Genomic DNA, 11,231 nt, shown 5'->3' on the forward strand with positions numbered 1-11,231 from the left:
TCATTTAATCTAATCGGTTGTATATCTTAATCCATCCACCCCCGTCAGAGTATAAATAAAGAAGTAGAGAGTCTAGATGGTCAACAGCCGAACCCAAAGGCTGTATCTTTGACTCCTTATTATAGCATAATTGGTAGTTCAGCCCAGAAACAGACACAGCCTGCGATCGTGGTTTCGGAAATCCCAATTTGAAGAATCCATGGGTTCCGTCGCCAAGAACGGTTTGCAACAGTTCATGATTCAGCTTCAGCGTCATCCTCTCAGAACAAAGGTCCAATCTTTTTTTTCTTCTCTTTCTGTTTGATGGATTTTATTTTTTTGGTAGTGGACATGAGATGAAAATCACCGATCTTTTCTTAATTTTCTCTATATTCCTTTTGGGTTTTCGTTGTTGACCTTCTGATCGTTGTTGCTAAGAAGATGCCCATTTTTTTTTTCCATCTTTCTGAAAAATGTTGCGTCTCTTTCATGTGAATCAATCAAATGACATACTGATATGAATTTTTAATGTGTTCAGGCGATTCTAGCAGGGGTTTTGTCAGCGGTGAGTGATGTGGTATCTCAGAAGCTGACTGGGATTCAGAAACTTCAAATCAGGCGGCTTCTTCTCAAAGTGGTATTTCGCTAACCCATCTCTCTCTCTATCATTACGAAATAACATTACAGATCTTTAAGATTGGATTGGATTCGTGATATGTCATGTTCTGGATTGCCATATCATAGTATCACGAATTAATACATGGTTGTTTTGGTCAATGTGTATGAATTCAAGCTTCTTGGAGCTGCGTACCTTGGTCCGTTCAGCCATTACGCACATAAATTACTTGACAAGATCTTCTCGGGGAAGAATGACACCAAAACAGTCGCCAAGAAGGTACAAAATCTCAGCAACCCGGAATGATTTAACCTGTTGGTTTAAGAATAAATTGTAAAAGAGTCTTAGCATTCCCAAGACATAGGTTGGTTTGTTCGACTTAGAAGAAAAAAAAAATCAACAATCTCTGAAGAGGTTTGATTGGATCGTTTCAGGTGCTTTTCGAACAGCTGACCGTTTCTCCTTGGAACAACTTGGTTTTCATGGTTTACTACGGGTTGGCCGTGGAGGGTGAGTTTGATAATAACCGAATGAAATCTGTAGATATTATTGATAAAAAAAATCGTATGAACATAAAACAGATCGTTACTCTCTCAATGCAAATATGAAAAATAAACTGACCTAGGTGGCTATTTTTAAATTTTATAGGCTTAGAAACATTAATCATAGTAGGAATCATAGGATTAAGAGATGACTTTAACACAAGACTTTAACTTGATCTGTAAGAGATTTTGGTAAAGAAGAAAAAAAGGGATTATTTAAAACTAGTGTAAGGTTTGACTTTTTTAAGTCTTCTAAACAGTTAAAAAAGGCAGCCTTTAAGAGAAACCTGAATTAGCAGAGAGGCTTAGTGTGAACATCTATCGGTTTATTAAAAGTGTCCTTACGCAATGAAAAATGTGAAATGCAGGTAGGCCTTGGTTTCAAGTGAAAGCTAAAGTAAAGAAGGATTACCCAGCTTTACAATACAGTTCATGGATGGTATTTTTTTAACCTCTGCTCCGACTTTTCAATAAAATACATGGATTGCTATATAATGGTTTAACAACGTATATCATATCACACAGGTCTGGCCGGTTATTGGGTGGATCAACCACCAGTATGTGCCGCTACAACTGCGTGTCGTTTTCCAGGCCTTGGTTGGGTTTTGCTGGTAAATTACTATTATTATATCAAATTTAAAATTTTCCATTTTTGTGATATTTTTTTTAATGATCAGTTCAGTGTTTCGATGGCTGAATAACGGTGGATATTTTTGCTTGTTATTTTGTAGGGGAATTTTCTTAAATCTTCGAGCAAGATCGGTGGCTTTACCAAAGCCCAAGTGAGGGCAAAATATATTTTACAGCTTCAGTTCCATTACTGCTACTTAGAATATTTAATTCATAATCATGGCCCTATTGATCTGCTTTGCTGTTTGTTGTGTACTGAATCTGAATCTGAATGCTTATTAATTGTGTTTCCATGGCCATGTTGATTGAGAAATAAAAACAATTGAAGCTTCAATTATCGCCAATTGCGAATGCTTATGTGATGTCTTTTCCCAATATGCAATAATCTCTACTTTGCTTGGTTGAGGTCACACGTGCGATGTCACGTTGACTCTGCTTGGCGCATGCCCCATGTTTAAGAGCGTGTGATGCGACTAAAAAAGTGATTTATTTGGTGGGTCGAGTTGGGGGAAGAAAAATTTAACAAGGGCTGAGGTTTGAATCTCTGATTTATATGTTTTGTTATGCTTGTTGATTTATTATAATTTGCAATGTGGAATTTTTCGTTGAAATTGAATAATACTATGATACTATCCCATTGCAGCGCGTACTTTGACCACTCACCGTTTCTATTATCGGAAAATGGTTTTAATTGACTAACAAAATTGAAGTCAATTTACAATTTTTCTTAGGATAGTCAAATTATTATTTGATTTAAATAATTTTGAACATGATTTTAATGTTTGAATAATGTTGAGAAAATGGATAATAAAAAATATTTATTATCATGTGAGTTGTGGTTAAGATTTGAGTGGTCCACTCAATAAAATTGATAATATTAAACTTTTTTTTCTTAGAAATGCGCTCTTACTTTATATCAAACTTTAATTTTAATTTTGATATTCATTCAACTACAAATAAAATTAAATTTTTTCAAAGGAGGAACTCAACTTAATTTTTTTTAGAAGTGGTATTGACCAAGATCACATGATAAATTAGTAGTGCAAAATGCAGGTTGCATTATTGGCCAAGATTACATAATTTATGATAAATCATAAGGGGGTATGCATTTCTGCAACCCATGAAACTTGAACAAAAGACCTCTCAGCTGATGTATGTGCGGGATTATCAGTAGACCAAGTTAGCTACCATAATTCAGCTTAGCTTTCAAGAAGGCATGACCACAGGGAACGAAACCAAGAATCTTACGAAAAAAAAGACGGAGGCAATCAACATGTTTGGGGATGCTCGATACTGGGCGGCGTATTTTTCATACAATTCGTGGTGAGAGCGACATTGACTGGGGAGCACTACGTGGTAGAGGTGTGGGACATCATCAGGGATCTTGCCCTCTTATGCTTCGCAGCGGCTCCCCAAATTAATCATATCTTCAAGATTGATGAGACGAGTCATTTTCAAGCCTCCAATCCCTCAATATTGGTCATCTCTTGGAATTGCCACGTGGGACTAAGGTGTAGGACGTTATCAAGGATCTTGCCTCCTCCTACTCCGCAGCAATCCAGCACATCAAAAATATTAGCTAGCCATCATCAACGCATCACATGCCACTATAAACTATATTTATTTATATGGTTTCTAATATGATTGGGATTGGTGTGTCTAGGGATGACATTATTACCCAACACACCGTTTATCCGCTCGTTATCCGATCTAAACGAGTGGGTAATAACCATTCAAAACGTGTTAATGGGTAATACCCGTTAACAATTAAATGGGTACAAGTACTGGTACACGAAACCTTTATCCGACCGGTTAACCCGTTAACCCAACCCTTTATAATTCTTTTATAACATTTTTTAAGAATTAGATACCTTTCAACCATTTGAATTTTTTGTTTTGTAACTATGAATTTTAATTAGCTTACTAGTACTCTCTTTAAATTATATTTTGGCTGTAAATTGTACTTTATAAGTTATACTTAGACTTATTGAGTAATTAATTTTAATTTTTTTTTACTTTTTTTATTTGTGAACCGGGTTAACGGGTATTGAAATTTCATACCCGCCACCCGAACGAGTATTACCCATTACCCAACCCATTTGAGAAAATGGATTACCCATTACCCGGTGTCGGTATATGTGCACCCGTTCATTCTTGATCCGTTGCTCAGTGGCGGACTTATGTAAACCACGGGGGTTGCCCAGGCCACCTCCAAATTTTAGAAAAAACTCCATCAATATCTTATTTTAATATGGAAATTGGCTAAATGCCTCTAATTTTTTATAGGGAAAAAAACACATTTATACCCCGTGTTTTAGTGAAATGTCGAGTTTAACCTTTGGTTTTCAAAAATGTCGAGATCATAGATTCTGTTTAAATAAAATGACGAAATTATACCCTGAATGGATAACAGTGCTACAAATATTTTTTTTTATTGATTTTTCATTGACGTTGACTATAATATTTATATGTAAACACCAATTATCTTAATTCATTCGCGTCATATATGTAATTTATTTAAAAACCAAAAAATAAACAACAGTCTCTTAATCGTGACAAACGCAAAAAGAGGCAAAATGGTTAAAATCGACAATTGATAGTCATCAAAATTACAGATTCGAACAGAGAACTCATGATTCAGAGTTGCAATTCGAACATAATATGAAGTCATCTCTTGTGATATATGAATTTTATTATTTAATTTCAATTTAAGGCTATTTTTATTTCAAAATTGGAAATTTGAAAGTTAGGATAATGTTTTGGATTTGATTATGTTTTTCTTATATAAGAGTTAATATCAATGAAAGGGAGATTTGTGACACTATTATCCGTTTCAGGGTATAATTTCGTCATTTTAGTTAAACAAAATGTATCATCTTGACATTTTTTAAAACCAAAGATTAAAGTCGACATTTCACTAAAACACAGGGTATAAATGTGTTATTGTTCCTTTTTTATACAATTTTGTAACTCTCATTTGTTTATATATAATTCCACAACTACCTCATTTTTCTTTTAAAATAATTCTATAACCGTAAATTTTGCCTATATTTTCTTAAATGCGCTTAATGCATGGTTATCCTATTCTCTTGAGTCATTTAATATTTGAGAAATTGTCCCATTTATTACCAAATCACTAACTTTTTCCAATTTCCCACTAAAGTCATAATTTGGCCACAAATACCACTTACTAAAATGTACAACTTTTACCCTCCACTTAAATTTTTCTTACAACCCACACCAACTCTCTATATCCCGCTCATATCTCACATTAATCCCTGAATCTCTCTCTCTCTCTCTCTCTCTCTCTCTTTCTCTCTCTCTCTCTCTCTCCGTCAGTCTCTAAAACCCTCGGTGTCTCTACCCATACGACACCCAAACGTCACGCAGAGCCAAATGCCTACGAGACCCAAACGCCCACGAGTTCGTCGTCCAAGACCACCCCGCGCAGAAGATCGTCGTCCAAGACCAGCTTGCACACAAGGTTTGTCTCGCATTTGGTTCAAAAAGTTCAAGTTCTGTCATTTTGATAGTTTAAAGAGATTCAAATGTTCTGTTTGGTCTGGGTATGTTCACCAGTTAGTATGATATCGTCAACAAAGTTCATCAATTGTTGACTTCAGATGTCAACAGTGGACGTCAACTGTTGACATCTGAAGTCAACAAATAATGATTTTTTTACTTCAGATGTCAACAATGGACGTCAACTGTTGACATCTGAAGTCAACAAATAATTAATAACTCTGCCTATGCTTTTTGTACGCAGTGATGGTGGCTATTTATTTATTTTTCAAGCACAGTGGAACTTGGGTTGAACCTGGTTGTTATCATGAGAATGGATCTTTCGGAATCATGGTGTCGTATAAAGTTAACTTCGCTAGTTTGATGCAAATCATTTACGTGAATTTGGGCAAATCACCATCCACTCATACCATTGGTGTTGCATACGCGATGGCTGGTGCCATGAAACCTGTTGAGATAACCAACGACACTACGTTGGAAGGTTATTTATATTTGAGGAAGATGAGAGAAGATGACACGGAGAAATTACAATTGATATTGGAAATAAATAAAATTCCATCCGGGCTCGATTCTCCATGGGTTGGATCCACTCGCAACAGCCGTGATAGTGGTTGCGTTGGAAACCCGCCTAGAAGAGTTTCTGAAATGCCATCCGTACCCGAGGATGGGTGTGGTTCGGTTCCAACTCCCGATTCGGTAATTCGTGGTACGTTCGGATTGGATGACATTAGGTTGTCAGACTATCAGACACAACGACAACGACAATGCTCTCCACCACGAAACTCGTCTCCACCTATAAATTCTAGATCCCCTCCTTCACCACGAAACTCTCCTCCTCCACCACGCAACTCTCCTCCTCCACCCACGATCCCCTCCTCCACCACACAACTCCCCTCCGTCACCACGATCCCCTCCACCACGCAACTCCTCTCCTCAACCGCGATCCCCTCCTCCACCCTCATAAAACTCCCGTCCTTCATCACCGTCTCCGCCAAATTCACAGAGCGTCCCAAGTTCATCTACTAGGAAAAGGCGCAAACATGGATGAGACTATTATTTTAGATGGTCATTCCCCCGTATTTATTGAGCGACATGCATTGTACAAGGATAAAATATTTTTATAATTTTTTTTTATATTTGACCATCCTTGACTTTAATTCCTTGTTCCGCCCCTACAGTTGCCATTCCTTGTGTTGAGTGGATATATATATATATATATATATATATATATATATATATATATATATAATGAATGGTGTGTTACTGATTTTTGTTATCACAATAGATACGCCATCTCATCATTTTGATCGCCTCCATAAATTTAATAAAGGGAAAATAACACATTTATACCATGTGTTTTAGTGAAATGTCGAGTTTAACCATCGGTTTTCAAAACTGTCGAGTTCATACCATCTGTTTAACTAAAATGACGAAATTCTACCATCTGTTTAACTAAAATGACGAAATTATACCCTGAAATAGACAACAGTGTCACGAATATTCTTTTTATTGACTTTTCATTGACGTTGACTATAATATTTATATATAAACACCAATTATCTTTATTCATTCGCGCCATATATGTAATTTATTTAAAAACTAAAAAAAACAATAGTCTCTTAATTGTGAAGAACACATAAAGAGGCAAATGGGTAAATATCGATAGTTGATAGTCATCAAAATCGCATATTCGAAAAGAGAATCCAGGATTTAGAGTTACAATTCGAACACGGAACGAAGTCATTTCTTAGGAGGTATGAGTTTTATGATTTAATTTCAATTTAAGGCTATTTTTATTTCAAAATTGAGAATTTGGAAATTAGGGTACTGATTTAGATTTGATTTGGTTTTTCTTATATAATAGTTAATATCAATGAAAGGGAAATTGTGACGTTATTCATTTTAGGGTATAATTTTGTCATTTTAGTTAAACAGATGGTATAATTTTGTCATTTTAGTTAAACAGATGGTATGAACTCGATATTTTTGAAAATCGATGGTTAAACTCGACATTTCACTAAAACACAGGGTATAAATGTGTTATTTTCCCATTTATAAATATGGTTTAATCTTAGGCATCGGAGCTGGAAGAGATTGAAAATTTTAATTCATATGCTTAACTTTGTATGTCAACGGGTCAAGGCCCCTGTTAATTTTTTTAAAAAAAACATAGCATTATATAAGTAGAACTAGCTCTAGCTGGTATCTTCTGATAATATATATATATATATATATATATATATATATATATATATATATATTATCAGAAGATATATATATTAAAAAGCACATGCACAAGTTACAAAGCCAACAAGTTTATCATAACCGCTTATATCATTAGAGCAATTTCATAAAGTGGACCTAATTGTATACAAAATATCATTATTAGACCACGTTTTTTAAAAATATCTAAAACTAAACCTTTGGTCCCAAAATGGACAAAAATACCCTTAAAACAATAAAAACACAAAAAACAGCAGAAAAAAAAACAGTCGCTCACTCCTCACATTCTCTCCCTCTCTCAAACCCGATATTCCCTTCTCCACTATTCCGACCGATCGCGACGCCGTACGACCGGTTGCGACCAAGTACAACGTATTGCGTCCTCTTGCGATGGAAACCGGTGGACAATGCTTGAACTCCGGCGGTGGTGGTGGTCCAAGAGCTCGAGGGTCTCAATCCAAGAAAATGGTAAGTTTTTTCTTCGATTCTCTTGTTAAATCTAGTATTTAATAGTTAGAAATGTGTTTAGGATAGATATATTAAAGATTTAGGGCCATTTGGATAGATTTGAATCGATTTTGAAAAGTTAGGGTTTTAAAATTTTCCCGGAATTTGCGATGAACTTCAAGCAATTGCGACCGGTTGCGATAAAATGCATACCAAATTGCGACCGGTTGCGATGAAATGCATACCAAATTGCGTCCGGTTGCGACCAATTGCCACTGGTTGCGATATTTTTAATTTTTTTAAAAAAATTATATTTTGCGACCAATTGCGACGATTTGCGACCAATTGCGACAGTTTACGACCAAATACGATGCGTTGCGACCATTTGCGACTGAAAATGATTTTTTGACTAATTTTTTGTGTTTTTTGTCTTTTGTAGGATCATTTGAGATACCTTTATGAAGTGGATTTCCCGGCTCGGGTCTCGTATCTTGGGTCCACATCATTGAAGAAAGTGTATGAGAGATTTTTCAAGTTGGAGATTTTGGATAGAGTTATCGGGACTCCATTTGAGCAATTTTTTACGAAGGATCAAGTCGAGTTACAATACTCGGGCGTGCTTATACATAATTTGCTTCAGAGGAGGATCGAGCCCACTGCACGGGGAGAGATACACTTCGGTATAGATTGTCAAAGAGTGATATTTGGACGCCTTGAATACGCTTTAGTAAGCGGTTTCACGTATGAAGATGGTCCGAGTTTGACAGAACAACAAGAGCGCAAGAGCGACAGATTGATCACAGAATACCTAAACGGTAGAGACAATTGCAAGTTGAGTGCGTTAATAGACGCGTTCAATGCTTGTGCGAATGTGGACGATGCTTTTAAACTTGGCCTCTTAGTCTTCGTCTACGGGTACTTGCTTGGGCAAGTGACCAACGTTGCAATCGATGAAAGATTTAGGAGGTTTTTGCGTATTATTGAAGACTTGCCGTTCTTCTACACAATAGTTAGATATTGCTAATTCTAATTTACCATATCTTATATTTTTTTTACACGAAATCTACGTTACCTGTAGAAGATTGACTTCGGTTTTGAGTTGGAAAGTCATTCACTACATCATCGCGTGTGAACTCGGGAGCTTTCCAGGTGGATGGACCACACTTCGTTGGTGGCACGACGCACTCCGAAGATAATCTTATGTTAGTAGGCTCGCATGGTTGACAATGGCCTGATGGGACTGTGAAATTATTTACAAACTCATCATATTCATCACGATTCACAAATTCTTCAAACTCTTCACCTCTCCCTCCTTCGTTGTTGTGTTCATCGACACCGTCATTGTCTTCTCCATGGAAACATTCTTCGCCATCTCTATCATCTCTATGGTAGTCATCATTGTGGTAATCATCTCTATCACGTCTATACACTTCGTCTTCGTCTTCAACTCGATCATACACCTCAATAGCAAGTGTAGTGTGTTCGTCATCGTTGTGGTTCCGTCTCTTTTTCGGTTCGTTTCGAGACAATTCTTCAACCATAATTTCTTTTCCTTTTCCTTTGTATACTTCTCGACATACACTTGTTGGCGCGATGACATTCGGTGGCTTGATGATATGTTTGGCTATCAAGCTTACACAAATCGGAAATCTCTTTCGGTGTTTATGCTTCAAGTAATACGAAACATTCGCATCGTTCGTCAAAACTTGCAGTGCTATTGAAAGTACACCCATTGTGTATGGGACTTCAAGTTTCAAGTCGTACGAGAATCTGTCCACGTTGATCATCTCGTACACTTTATCCACTAATTCCGTTTACGTCAAATCTTTCGTAACATCGAATGACTCAATTCTAGCATCCTTGAACACCCATAAATGCGCATTTCTCTCCCAAGTGCCATTAATTTGGAGGAAAACTACAAAAACAGCATAAAAAAGTCAACAAAATCAGTTATACATAAAAAAAAAGTCAACATGATCGCAATTGGTCGCAACAGGTCACAAATGGTCGCAACAGGTCACAAATTGTCGCATTTGGTCGCAAATGGTCACAACCGGTCGTATTTCGTCACATTTGGTAGCAAATGGTCGCAACAGGTCGCATTTGGTCGCAAATGGTCGTAAATGGTATTTTTGTGTTTTTTTAATTTCATCGCAAAGTAACTTGAATTTCATCGCAAATGGTCGCAAATTAACTTAATTTTCCAGATTTTAGCCAAAAAATCCTAGATCTAAAAGTTTTATAAACCCTAAGTTACCCTAAACCCCTAAATATTAGACAAAAATATAATCAAAATGATAAAATTAGTTAACTTACCCATGATTACTCCAAAATAGAGAGGGTTTGAGAGGATTTGAGAGCTTGAGAGATGATTTGAGTGAGAATATGTGAGAGAAAGAGGGTTTATAAGGTTAGAGGGGTATTTTCGTCCATTTTGGAGCCAAAGGTTCAGTTTTAGATATTTTTAAAAAACGTGGTCTAGTAATGATATTTTGTACATATTTAGGTCCACTTTATGAAATTTTTCTATCATTAGATATATATATATATATATATATATATATATATATATATATATTATATAACTGATGTTGACATTTCAATTTCCCAAAATATATCATCAATATACGCTCTTTTTTTTTTCTTCTTTAATACAAATATACAATGATACCTAGTCCAAGTCCATATGTACACCAAAAAATGCTATGAATACACTATTATTAATTTATTTGACGACTCATTTTCATTTTTACACATACATTCTTTATCTTAAGACACTGTATTTTATTTTTCCTAGTAGTGTAATTACTAAGATTTTGTCGATTTTTATTTTTACTTCGACATACTTGGCCCCTCCTTGTATAAGAATATGGCTCCGCCTCTGTTCCTTCCGTTAAGCTTGTGTACTGATAAAGGGACCGTTGGAGGAGTGCATGTTTTTTTAAGGCAGTTTTGCTGCCAGTAGAGATTGAACCCACAATCTTCGCTTTGCAGGTGACGTGGAATTTTCGACTAACCTATGCTACCACGAGTAGTGCTTGTTTACATGCCAATATTTAGCTCTTTAATTTCTATTATATTATCCAGCTTGCCACATTAATCAATGATCAAAGTAAAAAATAGTACACTACCTAATAAAAAAATATTATAACAAGTACACGATACGAGCAATATCATTATGCTTGATGTGATAATAATAATACAATAATTGTGTTGATAAATGTTATAATTGTACTTTAGTCAATTGTTTTAGTTTGGTAGATCGGAACAGA

General features: G+C 35.8%; 1 protein-coding gene across 1 annotated transcript; it reads left to right on the plus strand.

Annotated features, from left to right (window-relative positions):
• On the plus strand, positions 1 to 2,120 carry LOC149385271 (peroxisomal membrane protein PMP22-like). Its single transcript, XM_089625909.1, has 7 exons — positions 1 to 271; positions 518 to 616; positions 773 to 874; positions 1,030 to 1,105; positions 1,506 to 1,576; positions 1,663 to 1,748; positions 1,869 to 2,120. The coding sequence occupies exons 1-7, from the start codon at positions 200 to 202 to the stop codon at positions 1,921 to 1,923; spliced, it is 561 nt and encodes a 186-aa protein (XP_089482035.1). The 5' UTR covers positions 1 to 199; the 3' UTR covers positions 1,924 to 2,120.
• Positions 2,121 to 11,231: the final 9,111 nt, after the last annotated feature.

This window comes from Urtica dioica, chromosome 9 (assembly GCF_054948205.1).
Source record: "Urtica dioica subsp. dioica isolate 48M chromosome 9, U.dioica_male_clone48M_v1_H2, whole genome shotgun sequence".
NCBI lineage: Eukaryota > Viridiplantae > Streptophyta > Magnoliopsida > Rosales > Urticaceae > Urtica > Urtica dioica.

What these genes read in the sequence shown, in the direction of transcription:
- LOC149385271 (XM_089625909.1), top strand. Translation starts at nt 200, where the DNA reads ATGGGTTCCGTCGCCAAGAACGGTTTGCAACAGTTCATGATTCAGCTT. An exon ending in TACAATACAGTTCATGGATG is followed by an intron (nt 1,577 to 1,662) that starts GTATTTTTTTAA and finishes CATATCACACAG; the next exon opens with GTCTGGCCGGTTATTGGGTG. An exon ending in GCCTTGGTTGGGTTTTGCTG is followed by an intron (nt 1,749 to 1,868) that starts GTAAATTACTAT and finishes GTTATTTTGTAG; the next exon opens with GGGAATTTTCTTAAATCTTC.